Source organism: Spermophilus citellus (assembly GCF_964194105.1).
Source record: "Spermophilus citellus genome assembly, chromosome: 2".
Classification (NCBI taxonomy): domain Eukaryota; kingdom Metazoa; phylum Chordata; class Mammalia; order Rodentia; family Sciuridae; genus Spermophilus; species Spermophilus citellus.
The window spans coordinates 169,401,240-169,427,853 of record NC_138183.1 but is presented as its reverse complement, the minus strand read 5'-3'; the positions used below and the strand labels follow the sequence as shown (position 1 = coordinate 169,427,853).

Here is a 26,614-nt window from a genome sequence, read left to right as displayed (position 1 = left end):
TAACAAGATTATTTTTACCTAAATTAGATTCTTTACCTAAGATAATTAAAAGTAATGGTACATATTTTGAGTTGTGACTCTTAAGTAAGTCCTAAGCAGAACTAATACCATGGGAAGGCTTTGAGATAATACATAATCATACATTCTGAGTCAAGAATCATTAAGCAGGGAGATCTAAAGCTTACACTCCAGTTACATTCAGTTAATTTCTTTTCCCTAAAGGCCAATTAGTCCATGCATTTGGAGCTGTAACAGCAGTTCTGTGCCTCAAGGGAGCAATCCTACACACTCCCCTTTTAAGAAAGGTCCCACATTCACATTCATTGCCCCTGAAAGTTTCCCAACTTTTACAGAGCAAACTCTTGCCTTCAAATTTTTGGCATATTATATAGATAGTAGTGATAATTCACATTAACAGTTGATTTTTTTTCTTGAGATACAGGATCATAAAAAAAAACTTTAGTTCAGTAGCTTTTTTTATGATGGCTTTATATGTGCTTTCTTAGAGAAAAGTTATAAAACTTGGTTCTTTCGGTTTCTATCAAAGATATACAATGTTTCCTTCTTTTTGTGCAAGTCACAAAGGAGCTATAACTGTGTATATTTTCACATCAGATGTAAAATTCATATCTCACTTGTGACTTATGCAAGGAAAATAGGAAGCTCCATTAGACAGAACTACAATTTGTGAATAGTGATTTGCAGTTGGGGAGTACTTTCCTTTGAAATCATTAAATCTTTACAGCTAAGTATTCCTTCTGCCTTGACAGATTCTACACATTACTTCATCATATGTATAAAAATGATCTTTAAAAATACCTTTAATGACTTCGACAATGGCCAAAGTTCATTTGACACTTTTCTTACTTTCTAGAACTACATTTATTACACTTTTTATCCTGTCACTTTGACAGTACATAACAAAAAGCTTGTGTCAGAATTTCAAAGTGGCTTCATTGAGTCTTCTACCATTATTAAAAGTTATTTTTGAGCCACATGAATAGTGACACCCCCACTATAACATTTGTTTTTAAAAGTCTTTAGAATTTTAAAATTTAATTGCTTACTTTACATGAAACTCAAATGTGTAGTTCAATAGGTACGATTTCCACAGAGCTAAAATAGGGGGAAAATAACCATGCTTTGCCTTTCTGTCAAAGCTGACATATCTACTCATTCTTCCAATGTTATTTAAATCAGTCTTTTTGAGCAACAGCTCCATTTTCAGATTTTTATGATGGAGAAATTTGTTTTGAATAATACCATAATATTAAGTAGATAAAATCTTACTGTGCTCTAAGATTCATTTTTTTAAAACTTCACCTTTAAAACTCTACAAAAAGATGAATAAATTATCCTTGCTACAAATAAGTCATTTAGAAGTGGCAAAAATTCTTTGATTTTTTTTACGTAAGTTGTCATGGACATTGTAAACAAATATGTGATATCCAAAATGCCTATGAAACATTAGGAGTGCCAGGAAGCTCAGTGTCACTATTTCATTTATTAATAGGTTGTCTATGGATACTTTTCCAAAAAGTTCTCAGCCACCCATTAATGCAACTAAATATTTTCATATTCCAAAGTTTCTAATAACTCAGAGACAAAAAAATTAGCATATTAATACTATTCAAGAAAGAAAAGAAGAAAAATACATTAAAATTTTCATAATTTAAAGATGTCCTTGTTTTTAAAGTGAAAATATATGCTTAAATAAACTTGCCAGAGCTTTTCTACATATATTATATAACTTTAGCATACCAAAGTATGTGAAGTATTACCAACCTCTCGTGCTAATATTCTCCTGTGTATTCATATACATGCATTTCTCTAACAAAAACATGTTTTTGCTGCCTTGGTAAATTTTCCCTATCCTTCAAAACCCACCTTTTTTTTTTTTTAAAGAGAGAATGAGAGAGGGGGGGGAGAGAGAGAGAGAGAGAGAGAGAGAGAGAGAGAGAGAGAGAGAGAGAATTTTTTTTAATATTTTTTTTTTAGTTCTCGGTGAACACAACATCTTTGTTGGTATGTGGTGCTGAGGATTGAACCCAGGCCGCACGCATGCCAGGCGCGCGCGCTACCGCTTCAGCCACATCCCCAGCCCCCAAAACCCACCTTATATATCATCTCTTCTGGGCTACATTCTCTCACGTCCCAATCTTATATAAGTAGATTTCTTGATTGTACTCCCTTAATATCCTTTTTTTTTTTTCTGTATTTGTATCACGTGGTACAGGGGTTTTGTTGTTCTTGTTTTGTTTTTTACTTTCTAATTAAGCCATCATACATTTTATTAATTTTAATTTTAAATACATATCTGGCATATGGTAAGAACTCAGTGAAGTTTTACTGACATAGTTAAAAATTTGAGATCACTCCGCCTGTCATTTGATCAAACAAAATCTCTCACTCTCTGGAAATACTGTCATTGCTTGCTCGCTGTCTCCTTTATTTTCATACCAGTAAAGAATAATTATCCTTGCTCATGCAGGAAGTGTTTTTCTTATGCTAACTGTAGTCTCATGTTCTGAATCTATTCCTCCCTACCCCCACAACCTTGCCTTCTATATTACAAATTGTATAACCTGTTTAGACTGGAATTCCCTTCTCTGGAGGATCAAATGAAATATTTGTATCAAAGAAATTTAGGTTTTAATATAGTTAAGAGTAAATAAAGTAGCTAAAAATGGCTCCAGAGGAAGCCAAAAATTCAAAGGATATACTACTAGGAATTAAGACATTAAGAATTTAGGAAAGTGGACAATAGTAATTTTAACTGTGGTTATAAAAATTTGAGGTTGTCTGTTCATAGGCAAATAATTAAGATCCAGCTAGAATTGCATGTAGTGAGTGCCAAAACACAAACTAAAGTAAAAATGATGAAATATTAAGGATTGGAAAAAATAAACATGGAAAATAAGTACTTAGGTCAGTAATTTGATTTTTTGACTGTGGGGAAAAATATAAGAATTCAGACTTAAAAATATCAAGAACTGATTATCCTAATATGAAAGAACTGAGCTTTATTTCAATGGGACTTCTCTGCTTTAAATTATTTGTGTGTAGTTTAAATAACTATCAGATTAAAGAAACTTAATGTAAACTGTTGGAAGTCATTTGTTTTCTAAGATCATATTGAAAACCACTGTCAAAGGGAAGATATGATTTTACCTAACTCCTTTTAGATACATACCCATTATTTTTACAATTCCTTATGCCTTCACCCAAAAAGCAGTGATTATAAGATGTGGTAAGATGAGTAGAAAATAAATTTTTATGTTAAAAAAAAGATTATTTACCCACCAAAATTTGTATTTGGAAAAGGATAATGATTATCACTTCTGAGAATATATGAAGAACAAAGAGAGCAAACATTGTCTATACAACTTTGTTTAAAAATATTTTTAGTTGTAGATGGATACAATGCCTTTATTTAATTTGTTTATTTTTATGTGGGGCTGAGGATTAAACCCAGTGCTCACATGTGCTAGGCAAGTGCTCTGCTACTAAGCTACAAGCCCAGCCCGCTCTATAGAACTTTTGATGTGATATTAGTTTAATGCTAGAGAATACTTATGAAGCCAGCAAGCAGCAAAGCAGTACTGATGATAAGAAGAGTATTGAAGTCCCCTGAGTGGTCTTCTTCAATCATATCATCCTGTCTTACCCTAAGAGAGAACTAGAAACCTAGAATATATGCTCATCATCTTTGTGATTTCTTACAGGGAAATTATTTTAGGACACATGGATATATCTAAAAATATGTTCTTTATTTTTGCTTGATTTTTGAACATAGATGAAATTCTATTTTACCACATGTGGGCATTTGCGACTTGCTTATGTTTCTCAACCTTTATGTCTAAGACTTCTCCACAGTGTTGAAGGTAGTTATAATTCATTTATTTTTATCTAATAAATAATAATTTAGTGTGTAAATACATAAATAAATAAATACACACATATCAGGACTGTGATCCTTCACAGAGTGAAAACAAACAAGATGAAAGGGATCATCATCCCATTTTTCTGTCAGGTAATACCAAAAACAACAACAACAAATAAGTCTCACTGAGCTGAAAACACAGAGAACGGAGATCAGAGAAGCTGAGGTGACTGATAGGTCAGATAAAAGAAACAGGGGAGCTACACAGAGAATACCTTTCATAAATCTGCATTCAGATCTCATTAAAATATGAACAAATAGTAAGCTATGCATGCAAAGGGTGAAAAACTGAGGGAGAGGGAAAACACACAAGGGAGCTGAGAAAAGATACTGGATATTACCCAAGGTCAGGAGTAATTGAAACTTCAACCAACCCACATAAATAAAACCATTATTTTATTCATGAGGCATTCAGTAGAGACCCCCCAAAAGGATCAGGCTATAGGAGTAGGGTTTATGTAGCCCTCCCAAAAAGTCTATTTTGAACCCAACCTAATAAGGATTACCAAAAAAAAAAAAAAAAACATAGGAAAGGGTAAGCTGGACTACAAGTAAAGTAGTTCTACAGCCAGAAAGAAAAAAAACGAAAAAGAAAAAGAAAATCACCAGTAGTTATGGGAACTGACAAATGTATAGCCTCTGCAAAATTGCTAGAAGTGTGAGGAAACAAACAAAAACAAAATATAGACTATCATCAGAAGAAAAATCATTATAAACAGTGCTAGAAATGTCAGAAAAGATGGAATAAAGAAAACACCTTTTAAAACAGATCTTAATATGCCCAATCATTACAATGGTTAATTTTAGGTGTCACTTTGACTGGGATACACAGATAGCTAATAAACATTATTCATGTATATATCTGTGAGAGTGTTGCCAGAAGAGATTGTCGTTTGAATCACCAGGTAGAATAGGAAGATATTTCCTTACAGTTGTGGACAGTCTAATCTATTGAGGACCTGCATAAAATAAAAATACTGAGGGAAAGTAAATTCATACTGCATTACAGAACGGAGACTTCCATAATCTAACCTCCACAACACTTGAATCACACATTGCTGAGCTTCGATTTGAGGACTCACCATCAGCCCCCAGTTTCTCTGGCATTTAGCCTCAGATTGAACCATTGGTTCCCTGGTTCTTGGGCCCTTTGGATTCATACTGAGTTTATACCACTGTCTTCTCTAGTTCTGCAACATAACAAGGAGACAATTAATGGACTTCTCAGCTTCCTGAATCACATGAGCTAATTCCCATAAATTTCATTAATATGTGAATATAGATATCTTACTTATTGGTTCTCTTTCCCTACAGAGATCTAACTAATAGAGTTGCTAAGAGAAAATCATCAACAACAATTGATAGAACTATAAACTATCTTAAATGAAACTTTTCTTATTTATATATAACAGTGGAATACATTACAATTCTTATTACATATATAGAGCACAATTTTTCATTTAAAATAAAGTCTCAGATGAAAATTTACTAGATTATATTAACAGCAAATTAGATGATGCAAAAAAACACAATGAATTTGAACGTAAAGCAATAGAATCTCTGTAAAGTACAGTGTATTTAGTATACTGTAGAGAAAGAAAATGAAGTGGGCCTAAGAAATTCCTGGAATAATAATTTACACAACATATATGAAATTTGAGTTTCAGAAACAAGAGTTAGGCAAGAAATATTTGAGAATTATGAACAAATGTTATCCAAGTTATTGTAAATCTTGGCCTCACAGGTCCCCAATATCAATGAAACACAGCAGGGTAAAAAAAAAAAAAAAAAAAAAAACAGGAAAAATGTATAAAGGCACACCATAACATAATTCCTGAAAAAAAGAGCAGAAAATAAAATGTTCAAAAATAGTGTACCTGAAGTTATTTATCTAGTAAAAATATTCTTCAAAAATCAAAGCAAAATAGACATTTTCATGCAGGAAAAAAGCTAGTAATACTTTGTTGCAATAGATAACAATAAAAGTAATGTTAAAGAAAGCTTTTAAGGTTGAAAGCAAAGCAATACTTTTTGGAAATTCCAGTCTCCACAAAGTAATTAAGAAAAATAATTTTTAAAATATGTGTATAAATATAAAATATTTTCCATTTTAATCTCTTAAATTTATAATTTTCATTTTTCTTTAAAAATAACAATGGGTGATTCGTAAAGTACATAAAAATAATGTATATTATCTAGATAAGGCAAAGCCGGGGGGGGGGGGAGGGGAGAGGAGGGGAGGGGAAGGAGAAAAGATAGTGGAATGAGATGGACATCACTCCCTAAGTACATGTATGAAGACACGAATGGTGTGACTCTACTTTAAATACAACCAGAGATATGAAAAAAAAAATGTGCTCTATATATGTAATATGAATTGTAATGCATTCTGCTGTCATATATAACAAATTAATTTTTTAAAAAAGTGTTTTTAGTCCAATATGAATTTTAACTCGATACTAACCTTAAATTTAGTACAAATAATACCATATAGATGAAATAAAATGTTTTTGAAAATAAAAATGAATTGTACAATACATAAGAAGGAAAATATGCAGGTGTGATAATGTCAGATACACTTTGCAAGCCTTTAAATATCATGCGCACACAAAGATATCAAAGTTGTAATTAACAAGTAAGGCAAGGAAAATAGGTCAAAAGAGAAATAAAGAACAAATGGAATGAAGAGAAAATGCATATTGTAATACTGGAGTTAAACATAAGTGTAAGTATATTAAATGTAAATGTACTGACCAAAACAGACAGCATCAAAGTGGATTAATAAGCATAGTCTTATAGTATATTTCCTGCAAGAAGCCCACTTTAAATGAGTATCTGTGTGTGTTTGTGTATGTGTGTGTGTGTTTATACTTGTTAAGATGAAAGAGACAAAGTAGAGAGATATCATATGAAGTAGTAATTATAACAACATTGAAGAGATTTTCTTAGTATCAGACTATTATCTTTAAGTACAAGAAATGTTTCCTAAGATAAAAATGAAAATTTTAGAAACACAAGAAAGTCAATTTCTCAAAAAGACATTATAAATCCGAAATATATAAACCTAATACCAGAGCTTTAAAATACATGAAGCAAAAGCTCATAGGACTTAATGGAGAAACTGACAATCTCTTATCTATAGTAGGAGATTTTAGCACTCTTCTCCAGTAATTGTTCAATTGCAAGAACTATAGAACAGAAACATCAGTATAGTAACTCCTCTCCAGTAATTCATCATTTACAAGAAGAAAGTGAGTAAAGCTCAAATGACTCGAACACAACTATTAACTAGTTTGACTTAGCTGATATTGGATGGAAGTATGCTGCAACACACAACCACACAATATATTATCAGCATATGAAATATTTACTAATATGAACCATACATATTTCTGGACTACAGCAAAGTCTCATTTCAACAAAAAGATAGAAAATTAAGAAAATATATTATTTAATTACAATAAAATTATATATTATTAACAGATAAACACTGGAAAAAAATCAGCAAATATTTGGAAATTCAAAATGCATGTCTGAATAACCAAATTCTCAAGGAGAAATTAGAAAATATTTTGAAATAAGTGATACTGTGTTATACAATGTGTGATACAATTAAAGAATTACTTAGAGGTAAATGGTTACCTTCAAAAAAAAAAGAATATTTGAAAATAAGGAATCTACAATTCTAGCTTAAACAAATAGAATAAAAATAAATATAAACTCAAAGTTATTTGAACAGGAAAAAAGCAGAAATCAGTGAAATTGTATATGAAAAAACAATAGGAAAAAATGGAACTCAATACTAGTTTTTAGAAAATATCAATAAAACTGGTAAATATCAAAAAGTAGAGATTAAACTCAAATTACAAGTATCAAATAGGAAAGAAAAAATATCACTATGTGCATATTGTAAAGCACTAAAATAACAAGAAGGGGATACTCTAAACAATATTTAATTTCATAAAGAGGCCAAATAAATCCTTCAAAAGATATAAATCCTAAAACTAGCACAAAAAATAGGAAATAGGAATTGTTCTATTCTTATTAATTAAATTGAATTTTTAATTAAAAGCCTTCACACTACAAAAACTTCAAATCCCAGTTATCTCCCCTTTTTAATTCTATCAAACACATAAGAAATTATACAACATGACCATCTGGGGTTTATCTCAGGAATACAAAATTGTTTTCAATTATTAAAATTTAATGTAATTTGCCACATGAATAGATAAAAGAAGGAAATCTCACCTTCATTTTATTAAATACAGAAAAAGCAGATGAAAAATCCAATACATTTGAAGAAACACTAAGCAATGTGGGATTAGAAAGAAGCTTTCTCATCCAGGATAAAGGAACCTACAAAAAAATCAATATTCACTGTAATATTTAATTGTCAAGGACTGAAATGTTTCACCTTTATTTTTCTTTTCTTATCACTTATGTTCCACACTTAATGAGAGTCATAGATAGTACAATAAAGCATAAAAGAAGTAAAATCCTTTGACATAGAAAGTTTGATATTAAACTGTTTTGGCTTGTAAACAGCATTATATGCATAAATAGACTATTTTAATAAATAAGCACAAAAAGACACACAATTAATATTTAGGAATAAACTAAACAAAATATGCATAAGACCTGCACACTGAGAAATGTTATAACATTTCTGGGAGAAATTAAGAGAATATTTAAATAAATGATGAGATAAACCATGTTCATGGATATCAAGATTCAATAGTCTTCAAAAGTCACTTCTCAAATCTATGAATTCAACATAATGCAGTAAGAATCCCAGAAGGCTTTCATTTTTCTAGAAATTAGCAAGCCACTTCTGAAATTTACATGAAAATTTAAAGAGCAGAGAATACAAATTGACTTGGTAGAACATGAATATTTAAAAAAAAAAAACAGGTTTATAGATAATGGAAAAGGTGACAGTCTGGGAATAGGCCCACACATAAAAGGTTAATTAATTTATCACAAAAAGTGCTAAGTAATTCAATAGAAAAAGGGTATTTTTTTTCCACACATACTACTAGTATGTGGATAGCCATGTTGCAAAATTTGATCCATTGATCCTTTTACCCTCTCTCACTCTAAAGACAAAAAATGAATTGTACCATAGACCTTAATGTAAAACTTTAAAACTTCTAGAACAAATGTGAAAATTTTACTTTTGACTTTCTAAAGCCAAACAATATTTTCCTAAGAAAAACAAAAAATGCTGGAAACAAGAGTTTAAGCCTTCACCAAAATTAAAACTTGCATATTTCAAAAGCTACTGGTTTTAAAAAAAAGAATAATCTTCGACTGGGGAAAATACTTATGACATGTTTGAGAAAAGATTTGTATCCAGTATTACAAATAGCTCTTATATTTCAATATTGGAAAGAAAATAATGCAGCATGAAAATAAAGCAGATATTTGAATATTTGGCCCATAAAAACTGAAAAAAATATTCATATTTGTTAGTAATCAGAGAAGGCAATGAAATCACACTTTAGTATCATTGCATATTCACAAAACAGGCTAAAATTAAAAAGAGTTAAAATACCAACTTTTTTCAATGATATATAACAATTAGAAATTTCATACATAGCTGGTGGAAGCATGAAAATATGCATCTTCTGTATAAAATAGTCTTGCAGTTTCTTTTATGGTGAAAACTTTACCACATGACCCAGAATTTCTGATACTAGTTATTTATCCAAAAGTCATACAAATATATGTCCACAAAAACTTGTGCAGGGATATACAATATGGTTTTACTTATAAGAGCCTAAAAGTGAAAAGAAACCAGATGTCCAAAATTTTATCCAGAAAATACTAAATAAGCTAATTGTGGCCTTTATAGATATTGAAATACTGCTCAACAATTAAGAAGAATTGCTATTGACATATAAAACAACATGAATGAATCTTTTAAATTCTATGCTGAGAGACAGAAATCAGACTTTCAAAAGCATACACTGTATTATTGTTTACATAAAAGTCCAAAACAAGCAAAAGTACTCCTAAATTATTGTCAGGGGTGTAGATGACTGGGAAGGGGCCTGACACAAACAATTGAAGGGTAAAGGAGTATTCTATGTCCCAGGTATATTAATTGTTCTCATGGCAAAGGCAAGGGTCCAGAGAAAAAGCAGAAGCACACAAGTCTTACAGCTGCACTCTAGTGGTTAAAAACATGTCATCAGGCAAGTCAGATTCAGAGTTGGTAAGTAGATTCTATCTTTTAATGTAAGATCTGCAGTTACATGGCAAAGGATGTGAATACTGACTGATGGAGAACTGAATCCACTTTTGCGATTCATCTACTGTATAAGCTAATCAATGTGTTCTCATTAATTCTCCTAAGAATCCAAAAAGTATTCTAAGACTTTTATGAATGTAGCATTGCTTTAATATTCTGTTGTTTAACCCTTTCCCTAGACTTAGTAAGCATTTTAGGTCAGCATTCCAAGTTATCAAAGATGGGAATTTTGCCAGATATTTTCCATTTTATAACATGTGACTTAATCTCCTTGTTCTCCAATATCAGAACCTCGCCACCTTCTGTTCTAATTCCAAATACTTAATGTCTTGTTAGGGTAGGTTTCAGTTTTCACATACCAGATTAGTAAGACAATGCTAGCCAGTATAACAAACTGTCAAGTCTCAGGATCTTAGCAAGGTAAATATTTAAATGTCAGTCTTATTGATGGACATAGGTGATGTTTGTTACTTTTCCCCTCACAGTCATTTAGAAGCTTAGTCCTGACATTCTCAACCTGTGACTTCCAAAGTTGCCCTGGACATTGATATTCACCTACCCAAAAGAAAAATAGTTGAAATATATAGAATAAAAACCACTTCATTATATTTCATTGCCAGAAACAACCATCATATCCATGCTGATTTAAATAGAAAAATAGAAAATGAGTGTGCAGGAAAGAAAAATAAATGGATTTTAGGAAGAGCTGAGCTTTCCCAGTCTTTGCTATGTACTCCATCTGTTTGAAAATGCTCACTATCCTTTCATAAATCTGAAGTTTATCAGTAACCTAACCATTCTCCACCACAAGAGAAAATAAATTTAGGACACATTAACCCTAATTAATTCTTCATTTACGTCACATACCCCTTTTGGTCAACATTTTAGTTTTGTCTTCTTTATACATCTACTTTATTAGTCTTGTCATTATTATTATAATGTTTTCCCATTTATACTTATGTTTTCAGCTCCCTTTTTGAAGTAATTTTTCTTCTTTCTAAGGTATATATCCTCCAGTGATAGTGCCTTAGTAATAAACTTGTTCAGTTTTTGTATACATGATATATTTATTTACTTTTCATTCCTAACAGAAAATTTACAAGATACAAAATTCTAGGTTTATAATCTGCCCCAACCACATTGAATATGTAATCACTCCAAAGTATTCTTGTGATTACATTTTGCTGTTGGAAAGTTAGTGAACATTGTAATTATTATTATTTTGTAGATAGTTTGTCTTTCCTCTGTGGTTACTGGTATGTGATTGGTGCTTTGTGTTCTTAGCCATGCCTTGTATATATTATATTACTTGTATTTAAGGATTCATGTGCATGATTTTGGGAAATTTTTATGCCATTTCTCGAAGGATATTACTTAGTTTCCTTTTACTCTAATCACTCTGTCTTTCATTAGTATGGTTTCTCTCTACCTCCCTGTAGCTCCCTGCCTCAATAATGCTTTCTATCCCTCCCTCACCCCACCTTCTACCTCTATCTCTCATATTTGACTGGACTTAAGCTGTGCCCTCTGGTTTTATGTTACATGTCTATTAATTGAAATCCATTCTGTTTGTATTTTCTCTCTCTGTGTCTCATGGTGTCTCATTGAAAGGCTCAAACCTCTCAATGATTTCAGTTCTATTCTCTACAAATATGTGCAGTTCCATGTTTAACTTATATACATTGAATCTTATATTTATAAGATTTATTTATTACATTGTTATATATTATTTCTATTTCAGTTTTAATCTGCATAGTTACTTTTACAGTCATATCTTCCTGATAAGTTTTTAATTCGTAATCATTTTAATTCCAAGGTTCATTTCCATTAAAGGTTTTTTTTCAGTATGAAATTATGTTTGATTCTGCATTCAATTCCAATTTGACTAAATAAGAATAGTTGAATTCATTAGAGCAATAAAAATTAAAAAGTCAAATTCCAACAATTACAATGCAAAGGTCTGCAAATGTAGTCTTTGGGCCAAAAATAAATATAGTCATTTTCTATGTAGGGGAATCAGATCAAAACAAAGTGACCCACTACAAAAAAGAAAGGTAAAAATAGGAGGATAAGTAGGAAAGGTGCATGAGGTTAATGGAATATTTTTTTAAAATATAATTTAAATAACATATCATTCAATTAGAGAATAATTTTATTTTTATTAAAATAATTAAAACTTTAATGTGAACATTCATGAACATTTATTTCCAGAGGAAAAAAATAAAATAAAAAATAAATCTTAGTGAAATATAAGACAATATATTAGTAATAGAAATAGTGGCTGCTAGAGATGGTGAGCATTTTTTCATGTACTTATTGATTGATTGTATGTCCTCCTCTGAGAAGTGTCTGTTCAGGTCCTTGGCCCATTTGTTGATTGGGTTATTTGTTATCTTATTGTCTAATTTTTTGAGTTCTTTGTATACTCTGGATATTAGGGCTCTATCTGAGGTGTGAGGAGTAAAAATTTGTTCCCAGGATGTAGGCTCCCTATTTACCTCTCTTATTGTTTCTCTTGCTGAGAAAAAACTTTTCAGTTTAAGAAAGTCCCATTTGTTGATTCTTGTTATTAACTCTTGTGCTATGGGTGTCCTATTAAGGAATTTGGAGCCCGTCCCCACAATCTGTAGATCGGAGCCAACTTTTTCTTCTATCAGACGGAGAGTCTCTGATTTGATATCTAGCTCCTTTATCCACTTTGAGTTGACTTTTGTGCGTGGCGAGAGGAGGGGATTTAGTTTCATTTTGTTGCATATGGATTTCCAGTTTTCCCAACACCATTTGTTGAAGATGCTATCCTTTCTCCATTGCATGTTTTTAGCTCCTTTATCAAATATAAGATAGTTGTAGCTTTGTGGATTAGTCTCTGTGTCCTCTATTCTGTACCATTGGTCCACCCGCCTGTTCTGGTACCAGTACCATGCTGTTTTTATTACTATTGCTCTGTAGTATAGTTTGAAGTCTGGTATCGCTATACCACCTGATTCACACTTCCTGCTTAGAATTGTTTTTGCTATTCTGGGTCTTTTGTTTTTCCATATGAATTTCATGATTGCTTTATCTATTTCTACAAGAAATGCCATTGGGATTTTGATTGGCATTGCGTTGAACCTATAGAGAACTTTTGGTAATATCGCCATTTTGATGATGTTAGTTCTGCCTAACCATGAACAGGGTATATTTTTCCATCTTCTAAGATCCTCTTCTATTTCTTTCTTTAGGGTTCTGTAGTTTTCATTGTATAGGTCCTTCACCTCTTTTGTTAGGTTGATTCCCAAGTACTTTATTTTTTTTGAGGATATTGCGAATGGAGTGTTTTTCCTCATTTCCATTTCAGAAGTTTTAAGGAAATGCAAATCAAAACCACCCTAAGATACCACCTCACCCCAGTAAGATTGGCAGCCATGATGAAGTCAAACAACAACAAGTGCTGGCGAGGATGTGGGGAAAAGGGTACTCTTGTACACTGCTGGTGGGACTGCAAACGGGTGCGGCCAATTTGGAAAGCAGTATGGAGATTCCTGGGAAAGCTGGGAATGGAACCACCATTTGACCCAGCTATTGCCCTACTCGGACTATTTCCTGAAGACCTTAAAAGAGCACACTACAGGGATACTGCCACATCGATGTTCATAGCAGCACAATTCACAATTGCTAGACTGTGGAATCAACCCAGATGCCCTTCAATAGATGAATGGATAAAAAAAATGTGGCATTTATATACCATGGAATATTACGCAGCACTAAAAAATGACAAAATCACGGAATTTGCAGGGAAATGGATGGCACTAGAGCAGATTATGCTTAGTGAAGCTAGCCAATCCCTAAAAAACAAATACCAAATGTCTTCTTTGATATAATGAGAACAACTAAGAGCAGAACAGTGAGGCTGAGCAGGAAGAAAAGACTAGCATTAAACAGAGACATGAGGCGGGAGGGAAAGGGAGAAAAAAAAAAGGGAAATCACATGGAAATGGAGGGAGACACTCATTGTTATACAAAATTATATATAAGAGTATACGAGGGGAATGGGATAACAAACATGGAGGGAAATGAATTTCAATAGATGGGGTAGAGAGAGAAGATGGGAGGGAAGGGGAGGGGGGATATTAGAGGATAGTAAAGGTAGCAGAATACAACAGTCACTAATAAGGCAGTATGTAAAAATGTGATGTGTAGCCGATGTGATTCTGCAATCTGTATTTGGGGTAAAAATGGGAGTTCATAACCCAATTGATTCTAATCTATGAAATATGATTTGTCATGAGCTTTGTAATGTTGTGAACATCCAATAAAAAAAAAAAAAAAAAAAAAAAAAAAAGAAATAGTGGGAAATTAACAACTCTCTCATTCTGACAGATCAATTATGACAAAATTGAAAAATAGAGCAGTGGTTTTGTGTGGTATGGATGGATAATCAAGCAGGTTCTAGAACCTTCATTCCTGCTTCAAGCATATCAACTTTGCATCTATTGATAAGGGAGGTTTGTTTTGTTGTTGTTGTTTTGTTTGTCTTTTGTTTTGTTTTTTCAAATAGTCCGGAGAAGATTCAATTTGCTAGAAAGTTAAATTGCTTTAAAATTATGAAAAAACACTAAAATAATGTTTAGAGGACACAATTAAAAATTACTTAAAAGCTAATTTTTAAACTTTTATCTTAAATAAGGGATTCGTTTTATTGCCAATGAATAGACAATGTATTCAAAAACCGACCTTGTATTGGGGTAAACAGATTTATCAAGCTCCAAAAATAATGAACTCTGCATCACTCTCTATATCAAAATAAGTATCTGGCTACATCTGATATCAGAGTAAAAGTCAGTTATATATTTTTACTATTGATCATGAATAGTAATTATGTTGATCATCCAGCAGAAAAAATTAATAATATAATATAAATGTACTGATAGAGAAAGATAAATTGGTAAATTAAAAAAAAACTTATAAAACAAAAAAGTAATAAAAACTCAAAATGTTTATTGTAAAATAGACAACCTGACACAACTGATCTTTAAAAGATTATTATAGCTAACATTTATTGGTAACTCGATATTTTGCATGACTTTTTAACTAATTTACAAGAGCTTACCATACTCTTTTAAAGAATTTTATGAGAATCATTCAATTATTTCATAAGTTTATTAAATACTATTAACAACATACCGAACACTCTATTGTGGTTAGAAAATAGAGGACATACTACTGAAAAAAGAAATTAATTTTACTACCCTAGAGATATTTGCTTTCTGGAAGAATAAATAAATATTCCTATTTACAGATGGGGGAACCAAATTTTGGGAACTTAGGCAAATTATCAAAATTACATAGCATATTTGTATCCAAATTGGTTTTGGACACGGGTTTCCCTGAAGGCACATCCTCCTAACAAATATATAATGGTCTCTCGGTATAAGAAAACCAGAGAACACATAGTAATACCATTAAAATTATGAAGCAGTTTGAAAACATCTGATCATTGCAAATATTTTTGTCTCCTTGTTCTATACCAACCAGTTCAAATTACCTGATGTATATAAGTATTCTCTGACATAAATATTAATATTCCCACCATATTTTATAATTGAGGATAGTGAAAAAATGCAATGTTAAATCCCTTTTTGTTACAAAGCTACCTTTATACCCTGAAAATGTGGTTGTGGAGCCTACACTTTACTACTGCTACTTAGTACTCATGATAAGGGAATATTTTTTAAAAACTTTAAAAATTTATATAACTTACTGCTACAATATTTAATTTGTTGAAATAGTTGATTTTCTAGTGAAACAAATTACAAAATTTGATGCAAGCAGAATTTTAAACAGCATAATCAAAGCGAACATGGTAAAGAACTAATCCCACTGATAAAAGCAGACTAGGTAACTTTTTGTGAGAATCTTATTGGTATTCCAAGAAAAAAAAATAGCTTCCCTACTCTTTAAATTGGTACAGAATATAAGAGACATGAATATTTTGACACGTTTACCAAGCAATCTATCGCTATGATACCACCTCTCTCAAAGCTAACTATACACAAACCAACCACATACTTACAAATAAGCACACACACAGCAAACCTAATAAGGTACAGACAATTTCTACTTTACAAATAGATGTAAAATTCTAAAAATCACATACCAGTTCTTACATATGTTAAGAGAATGATATGCCATACTTATGCACCAGTTATTCTGGAAGTGGAACTCAGCTTTTCTTGATATTACCACATATACTTAAACAAAGAAGCAAGTATTGCCAACTTAAACCTATAAATTTCAATTTTATGTCTTATTCCTAAGAAAATAAATAATAAAAGTATTCAATGATAACCAAGGGCTTTTATTATAATTGTGTTAATAATAATTAGCATTACTATTGACTCCTACAAGAAAAAAATACTTTTTCCTAAAATAATATTTTTGAGAAACATCCTATACCTATAATCTATGGCAGAGTGTTACAGGGAATGAAAGTAAGATGCTTTGTTATTTAAAAAAAAAAACAGTTCTCAGCTGGCTACACAAATAAGAATGTGGTTGAAGATGAGGCATTTAGCACGAGTCTCAAAGGATTGGTAGGAGTTTAACAGATATGATGGGAAACACAGAGAGATGTGTTTCTGGGTCAGGAGATGTGGAAGGAGGTAGTGAGAAATCAAACTAGAAAATTCTGAAACATAAAGAATATTAAATATAGATAGTGATAAATAAATCAGTGGAACAGAACTGAGATGCCCAAAACAGACTCAACCATGTGAGACATATGACAGATTAAAGTATGTGGAATTGTATGACAAAAGCACCATTTCACATATTGTAGCAAAGGCATTTTACTTATTTAATGACACTGAAATAATTAGATTCCCTATCTCACAACAAAACATTTAATATAATCCAGTTATATTAAAAATAAAAACATTTAAACATATTTTTAAGTGCTACCAAAAATTCTGCACAAAAATTGACATAAATGGGTTTAGAGATCATCTTCTACCTACGAAAATGTTCAGAAGTCATAAAGGAAACTACTGACATGTGTGTTTCTCCCCCCCAAAAAAAAACAGTTTAAAAAATTATATCACAGATACTATATCAGCATACAAAGAGGAAGAATATTTCTAAGAAACAAAGTCTTGAAAGGTTGTATTGCACAGAATTCTAAAAAAATGAAATAATGCAAACAGGCAAATTAAAATAGAAAAAAATAGGGAAAATAATATAAATGACCAGTGAAATTATGAAAATATGTTCAACATTCTTAGAGATCAGGGAAATATTAATTAAATAAGCAGCAAAATAGCACATTTTACCCATCAATACTGACAAAAATTAAATTGATTCTGTACAATGTTGGCAAAGATGCAGAGAAAGAGAATCATATATTACCAACAAGTATAGAAACTGCTACTATATTATTGAAAAACAATCTTGCAGTACTTATTAAAATAAAAAATGAGCATGCCCTTTGATCCATCCATTCCTCTTTTTTGAAAGTCTGTCACAGAAAATAAAAGCAATAGTACATGATGTATGTGTGAGATTATTTATAGCAGCATTGTTTTTTAGTTGTAAAAAAAGAATGAAACAAAACTTACTATACTGAATGTCCATCAGGGACAGTTAATTAAATTCTGCTACATCTAAACACTAGAATAATATGTGACTTTTTAAATCAGAATTAGTCAGCTCTATATTTTTGGATGTGGTCTTTCAATAACAACAACAACAACAAAATAACCAAGTAGACAACATTTACATTTTTTGAAAGACAAAACAAAAATAACATCATATGTGTGGATATAGATGTCCTGGACATGATATGTGAAATTATATATGAACTGTTATTTGTTGCAGACAGTAGAAATTTGCCAGAGGATGGGGACAAAAAATGTTTTTTTATTTAATTCATGAGCCTTTTGTTTGACTCATTGCAATAACTGTATATTAATAATTTTGTCATATTAATTGTTATTTTAAAATATAAAGTAAAGTATAATGTTGTAAAGTAAGTAAATATTATCTCTGAATTTCTTTACTGAAATATCAAAGAGAAGGAAAATATCCTCTTGTAATCTAACTACTTATCAGACAATCCACATGGAAAGTGAAGTATATCAATGAGCACATGGTCCTTAATTGTGATTACATTTTATTACACTCAGCCTATTAAGTGCTTAAATTACCAGATAACAGAATCTATGTGCCTAATAGTGGGAAGTGTATTAACTGTGTTTTTGCTTCTTATTATAGCCCTGTTCCAACAATCACATGGATGAAGGTTAATGGTTATATTCCTATTAAGTCACGTCTGCGGAAATCTCAGGCAGTGCTGGAAATACCGAATGTGCAACTGGATGATGCAGGCATATATGAGTGCAGAGCTGAAAACTCTCGTGGAAAAAATTCTTTTCGTGGACAATTACAAATATACAGTAAGTGCTTTCAGCTAAGCGTGCTCTAGTCCCAAGTGTCAAACTGAAAATGCGAATTTAATTAAACACTGTTGGTTAGATACATAAAAACCAAGTAATAATTTATAACTGTACTTGTTTTGCATAATAAAGCATCACGTAAAATTATCTCACATACGGAAATATTTTAAATTAAAAATAAATGAGGGATTACCAGTCTCTTTGTACAGCATACACAGTTTACACCGGTAAAAAATAACATATTTTCTTGGTACCAACACTATCCTCTGATAAATTAAAAATCTTTAACAAATTATACTGTACTTTTTGACTCATCCTAACCCTGGGCCTGAATCAGGGGTCACTATATATTGCCCATTAGCCAAATTCTGCCCAGTTGCTGTATTTAGTAATTACAGTTTTATTGGAACACAGTCAGATCCATTTGCTTATATATTGTATGTCCACTTTTTACCTGGCTACTGCAGAATTCAGTAGAGACAGACCAGCTGAGTTAAATGACTTGGCATTCAGGCCCTTTGCATAAAGTTGGTTGACCTCTGGCCTGAATTAATACATTGTATTACAAATAGCTTCATGGCCTATTTATATTGTCCAAAGATGCTGAAGAGCCCATCAGGTAATATGTGAGAAGTAGGACAATCTGGATCAAATTTTTTTTTTTTTTTTACAATCTCACCTTTGTCTCTAAGGATCACAAATCACATCCATTTTCATATTTGCTGTTACAAAATTTATAATGGGTGATAGTATTCTCATTTGCCCAAATGAGGAAACACAAAAAGAGAGGAATACAATAAGCCAGAGCATTGAAATGAGCAATGTCAAAATCACATATGGCTGATTCCTACAAGTAACTATGACTGTTACTGTATCTCGAGATGAGTTCTCCAATAAAACTAAGTGTTCTGTACAGGGATTCTGTCACTTTATTTCTGTTTTTAATCAGTACTGGGCACTGAACGCAGAGGCACTTTACCACATCCCTAGCCCTTTTCTAAATTTTTTAACAAGTTCTTGCTAAGTTGCCAGGCTGGCCCTGAACTTGTGATCTTGCTTCTGTTTTCTGAGTGACTTGGATTACAAGATTGAACTACCAGCCCCTGACTCTATACAACCATTCTTAAGGAGTTTTATGAAATACTATTAATATCTGAATTCAGCCTCTTTCTTTACCTTTAACCACTCCTTCGGGAATGTAGCCCTCCAACCAACTCAACTATGCTATAAGAATCATTCATTCATTTAATTAATGTTTATTATGTTTCTCTTATTGTTCTACATGCTAATAGTGGAGCTTTGAAAGAATTCATTGTCCACTGGATTAGATGAAAAATTAATCCTGTGTTAGGATAGAACACATGCTATAATGAAGGCATGTGCATACCACATTCTACTCAGAGAAAGGCTTAGGTAGGATCCATAGTAGGAGTGCTGAACTGGAGAAGGCATCATGGAAGGAAAAAATTAAAAAGTCATTTAATGGTTTGTAAGATTTTTAGATCATGGATGCCATATTTGAATGGGATCTAGAAAGTTAATAATTTTGGATGAAACTAAAAGTATTTATAACTGTTCATAATTCCTTAAGGTAAACCAGTAGGACATAGAAGGGAAAATGTTGTTCTCCCAAATGGAATAGTGATTAACCTTCAAATACATCATGTAATTTTATCCTCATAACAGTAGTATAAGGTAATTTCTAGCCCTGCTTTGTAGATAAAAAATCTGATAATATATGAAAAATGTTCAACCAGGACTCTATTACTTAATTGCATGTGTGTATACACACACACACACACACACATACACACACATATTAAGAAATTTGTATTACTCTTAAAGATATAGAGGAATTGTTCCAAATATCTCTGTTGTGAAGAATGGCCCACATCCAAGTAGAATGAGTTGTAGACTCTGGAGACTGAGTGAGCCTCCCATATGCCCCAGCTCTATTCACTCCCCTCCTTACCCCAACCACTTAATTCATAGGCAGCAATGATCATTATCAAGATTGTTGAAAATAACTACTTTGACTCAAAATTATTGGTATAGCTTCTGATGAGAAGGTGTGTCACTACGAAATGATCTATGATCTCTGCTTGTCATGTACATTTAGATGAACACTTTAAGCCGGCCAGGTAAACATAAAATTGCCTAAAACACCATCACTCTAAATAGAAAAACTATCAACATTATTATCTAGAATGAGAAACTGGGCCAACTATATCTAAATGGCACATGGTTCTCACAGATCATGTGTACGCATTAACCAAAACAACCTTTAGTTATTAGGGTTCCCTATGACATATGAGAAAGTCAGTAAGTCTAGTAGTACTAAACTCATTACACAAGATGTCATTAATAAGCAGAAGCTGAGGATGTAGTTCAGTGGTAGAACACTTGCCTATATGCGAGGCCCTTGATTTGATCTCCAGCACCTCAAAAATAATTTAAAAGTAAGCAGTAGAACCAGAATCCACCTTTGAACAGGCAATGATACCAAAATTCAACTCCCACCTACACCTCTAGTTATATGGTGCTTACCTCTCAATGAGATTGGCTGACCTGAGCCCAGGCATGGGATGGAAAGCAGGTAATTTCTACATACTGTATTAATATTGGAGGAAGCTGTATGACGTATTTAGACTCTTGCCACTCATTATTTGTTTTTCTGTCCTTCGAAATATTTTAATGATATTTCAGCTATGAAAGATTTACTACAGGAAAGGATAAATAATTGTAGATTCCTGATTCATATACAGTAAACATTTTCAAAACTGTTTCTTTGGAGAAAATTTTTCCAGACTTGAATTCTACTTTTATCATGAAAATGGTGTCATATGCATGTATAGAGTTGATAGAAAATTGAAGTTGAAGTTAATGCATGGGCAATGGGTTAGGGGTGTAGAGTAACTAATATTTATTATGCTCAATCATCATAGTAGCCCACTGAAATAAGAATTACCACCTGCAAGTTACAAATGAGACTCATTAAATTTAAGTAACTTATTCCCAGTCACATAATAGAGCAAGGGCATAGTAGCACTGGAACTTGAACCTGTATTCACCCCCAACTGTATAATGTTTCCAACATAGCACATTACCTCTCACTGGCCCACAGCTGATATTCATATTATGAAAAGTGATCTAGGTGGATAAAATGTGTTAACTCCTCGGTGCTTAAGAGTACAGGAACATCTGGGTTGGTTCCACAGTCTAGCTATTGTGAATTGTGCTGCTATGAACATCGATGTGGCAGTATCCCTGCAGCATGCTCTTTTAAGATCTTCAGGGAATAGTCCGAGAAGGGCAATAGCAGGGTCAAATGGTGGTTCCATTCCCATCTTTCCCAGGAATCTCCAAACTGCTTTCCAAATTGGTTGCACCAATTTGCAGTCCCACCAGCAATGTACAAGTGTACACTTTTCTCCACATCCTCGCCAGCACTTGTTGTTGTTTGACATCATAGTGGCTGCCAATCTTACTGGAGTGAGATGGTATCTTAGGGTGGTTTTGATTTGCATTTCTCTGACTGCTAGAGATGGTGAGCATTTTTTCATGTACTTATTGATTGATTGTATATCCTCCTCTGAGAAGTGTCTTTCAGGTCCTTGGCCCATTTGTTGATTGGGTTATTTGTTATCTTATTGTCTAATTTTTTGAGTTCTTTGTATACTCTGGATATTAGGGCTCTATCTGAAGTGTGAGGAGTAAAAATTTGTTCCCAGGATGTAGGCTCACTATTTACCTCTCTTATTGTTTCTCTTGCTGAGAAAAAAAAACTTTTTAGTTTAAGTAAGTCCCATTTGTTGATTCTTGTTATTAACTCTTGTGCTATGGGTGTCCTATTAAGGAATTTGGAGCCCGACCCCACAATATGTAGATCGGAGCCAACTTTATCTTCTATCAGACGCAGAGTCTCAGATTTGATATCAAGCTCCTTGATCCATTTTGAGTTAACTTTTGTGCATGGCGAGAGAAAGGGACTCAGTTTCATTTTGTTGCATATGGATTTCCAGTTTTCCCAACACCATTTGTTGAAGATGCTATCCTTCCTCCCTTGCATGCTTTTAGCCCCTTTATCAAATATAAGATAGTTGTAACTTTGTAGATTAGTCTCTGTGTCCTCTCTTCTATACCACTGGTCCACCCGCCTGTTTTGGTACCAGTACCATGCTGTTTTTGTCACTATTGCTCTGTAATATAGTTTGAAATCTGGTATCGCTATACCGCCTGATTCACACTTCCTGCTTAGAATTGCTTTTGCTATTCTGGGTCTTTTATTTTTCCATATGAATTTCATGATTGCTTTATCTATTTCTACAAGAAATGTCGTTGGGATTTTGATTGGCATTGCATTAAACCTATAGAGAACTTTTGGTAATATCGCCATTTTGATAATATTAGTTCTGCCTATCCATGAACAGGGTATATTTTTCCATCTTCTAAGATCTTCTTCTACTTCTCTCTTTAGGGTTCTGTAGTTTTCATTGTATAAATCTTTCACCTCTTTTATTAGGTTGATTCCCAAGTATTTTATTTTTTTTTAGGATATTGTGAATGGAGTGTTTTTCCTCATTTCCATTTCAGAAGTTTTGTCACTGATATACAGAAATGCCTTTGATTTATGCGTGTTGACTTTATATCCTGCCACTTTGCTGAATTCATTTATTAGTTCTAGTAGTTTCTTTGAAGACCCTTTTGGGTCTTCTAGGTATAGAATCATGTCATCTGCAAATAGTGATAATTTAACCCAGATGCCCTTCAATAGATGAATGGATAAAAAAATGTGGCATCTATACACAATGGAGTACTGTGCAGCAATAAAAAATGACAAAATCATAGAATTTGCAGGGAAATGGATGGCACTAGAGCAGATTATGCTTAGTGAAGCTAGCCAATCCCTAAAAAACAAATACCAAATGTCTTCTTTGATATAATGAGAGCAACTATGAACAGAGCAGGGAGGAAGAGCAGGAAGAAATGATTAACATTAAACAGAGACATGAGATGGGAGGGAAAGGGAGAGAAAAGGGAAATTGCATGGAAATGAAGGGAGACCCTCATTGCTATACAAAATTACATATAAGAGGTTGTGAGGGTAATGGGAAAATAAACAAGGAGAGAAATGAATTACAGTAGATGGGGTAGAGAGAGAAGATGGGAGGGGAGGGGAGGGGGATAGTAGGGGATAGGAAAGGTAGCAGAATACAACAATTACTAATCGGGCATTATGTAAAATTGTGGATGTGTAACTGACGTGATTCTGCAATCTGCATTTGGGGTAAAATTGGGGGTTCATAACCCACTTCAATCTAATGTATGAAATATGATATGTCAAGAGCTTTGTAATGTTGTGAACAACCAATAAAAAAAAATTTAAAAAAAAGAGTACAGGAACAACGAAGGTGGCCAATAACACTTAGCATTTCTCAGTATAGAGTTGCAGAATTTCTAATGACAAGAGATAATAAGCAAGAGTTTTCTTTATGCACATCTGCTTAGTGTTTTAAAAAAATGTAACCCAGAGACTGATGTGAAGCTCAAATGTATTACATAAGTAGTTGCCAATATACTGTACATCTGGTGAGGTTTTAACAGCTTCGGAGTTTAAAGTGCCATATGTCTCCTCAGTTTTCCATACCCTAAAAGAGGTGGCCTTTAAAAAGCTAGATAAAAGATGTTACCTAATTTTTTTTTTAAATGTGGCCCAACCTAGAATTTTCTTTTCCAGATCGACTGAAGATTCCCCACAATGCAGACCATGTTTTGATTTATGTTAGCACCACATTACTCAGAAGCTAAAGCCACTGCCCTCTAGTTACCTGTAGTCTTCCACTAAAGAAAACCTTAAAAAAGTAAACTTGTGTGTTTCTGATTTTATATTACTGAAAATTTTGTTGTTTTTTCTATGAATATTCAAAGTGTTGTACTATCATTTTGATACCATGGCCTCAAACAAATCCAGTCTGAAATCTAGTGGTTAACTGTTTATTTTAAAATCTTATCACTGCCCTTTCACATAATCCTTTAATTTTTTTTTTTTTTTTTTGGCTTGGACCAGATAGTACATACCTATTAGCTTATGAAATACCATTAAGTGTAAAGAAATCTATTATAAAAGTTGAGCTTCAATTGTTCTAAATATAACCCACATTTTTCAAGTGTATCATGAAGGATGGCAATCCAAAAATCCAAATAGCCTTAGTGTTTATCCAATGATGATGTTAAATTTATTTTTACAATATGGAGCTTAACTTCATTGTAGCCATGATGTGCTTCTCACGTTTCATTTGTGTTTGTGAGTGTATTTGTCTGGACTTACTTGAAAGTTTTTATGTTAAATTGGCAAGAGCAGTTTATATTATACTAATTGAATGTGACATTTAGAAAAGCAGTCAAATAACATCACTAAGTTACACTGTTTTATAGTTTTTCCTATTATGTGATACAGATGTCATTATAGAAATAAACAGAAATAAACATTCTATACTGACTGCACAAAGATTTATAAGCCAGGAAGAGTCATACTTAAAATAGAAAAGATCTGAAACCATCTCAAGAATTGATAAATTGGTAGCATTTTTTCAATATGAAGGGCAATTTTGCAGGCCATTTTTATTTAGAATTAATAGAATAATGAATGAATTTGAATAATATTTCAATTGCATCTCGCCCACTAGATTTTGAGGTGACACTGTTGCATGTTTGCAGTTTTGTTCTCTGTGTAAGCATGCATCTGTAGTGGTGTCCAAAAACATTTGTAAGAAAGGAAAGCAGGATTTAGTTCATTATAACGGAATTAATCACTTGTTTGAATCCCATGACAAATTTATTTTGAAATCAGTATTCTAAATGTTACTATTTTATACAGCAATCCAAAATATGTTTGGAGAAATATTATTGAAATTTCTGTTTTCCAGATGATAAAATTTGTTTTTATTTTAACGTTTTAATAATTTGTTATTTCTAATTTTTCACTTGTTATTCCTAAATTTTCTTTTTAGTGAATTTTTAAGATACTTTCTTTGTAACACCCACGAACTGTGCATCCCAGCATTAGAGTACATTAAAAGAATTATCATTAAATAGAAGTATCCATATTTTGTAATTAAATAATGTGAAATAAGGTACTTAAGTTATATGTGATATACACACAAATGCATATGCATTTGATTTAACACAAATGTGTTGATTTAACACATTTGTGTATGTGTTAAATCAACACTATTTCAATGATCTCATGATCTGAGTGTCATACTGTGACCAAGCAAAAAAATTAAGTAATGATTTAAGTCACATGAGCAACAAGCTACTACTTGATAATTTTCCAAGTAAATAAGAATCAGTTATCCATGGACAGTGCAAATGGCTTTTCTTTGGGGTTAAGATTAATATGATTTATTTAATTTAGACTAACCCTAAAATAATGGGTAGAATTAAAAGGGACAGTGAAGAGAAATAGAACATTCCATGTGCAGTGAATAATTTTCAAAAAAATAGAATGTGCATGGGAAACAGCAAACTGGTCTAGACAGATTACAGGGGTCATGCACAGTGTATACCAATTAGGGTGGCAAAGTAAGGTTAGAAAGTTTAGGAAACTCAAATATGAGAGTGTACTATTGCTCTTGTTTCTAACCACCTCTATTAGCATTTTCAGTATATATGACATGTAACTATAAAGAGACTTAATTTGGAAGCCAAGCACAAAAATTAGGGCCAATACTTGAAATTCATTAAGAATATTTTTAATAATAGCTTCTACACCTACAGCTTGAACCACAGGATGTATTTCAAGCCTAGAAATCCTGAATGTAGTATGCCACAGCTGTGGTAGGGCTCCTAAAAGATAAGAGTATATTGGTTAGAAGACCAATAAACTAATAAAAACAAAATAACCAATCAAAAATAAAAAAAGGAGTGAAAGGAACACCAGTAGAGAAGGAGAATAGGGAGAGGAAGAAGGGGAAGGAAAGGGTAGGG

General features: G+C 32.4%; 1 protein-coding gene across 3 annotated transcripts in view; it reads left to right on the top strand.

The window, feature by feature from the left end:
- Positions 1–26,614, top strand: part of CNTN5 (contactin 5) — a gene marked incomplete at both ends in the record, with an annotated part of 738,975 nt that overhangs the window by 440,299 nt on the left and 272,062 nt on the right. For all 3 annotated transcript variants that reach the window (XM_081281778.1, XM_081281777.1, XM_081281776.1), the window contains one exon: positions 18,444–18,625. In XM_081281778.1, coding sequence (XP_081137904.1) covers positions 18,444–18,625 — 182 coding nt within the window. The remainder of the gene's footprint in view (positions 1–18,443; positions 18,626–26,614) is intronic.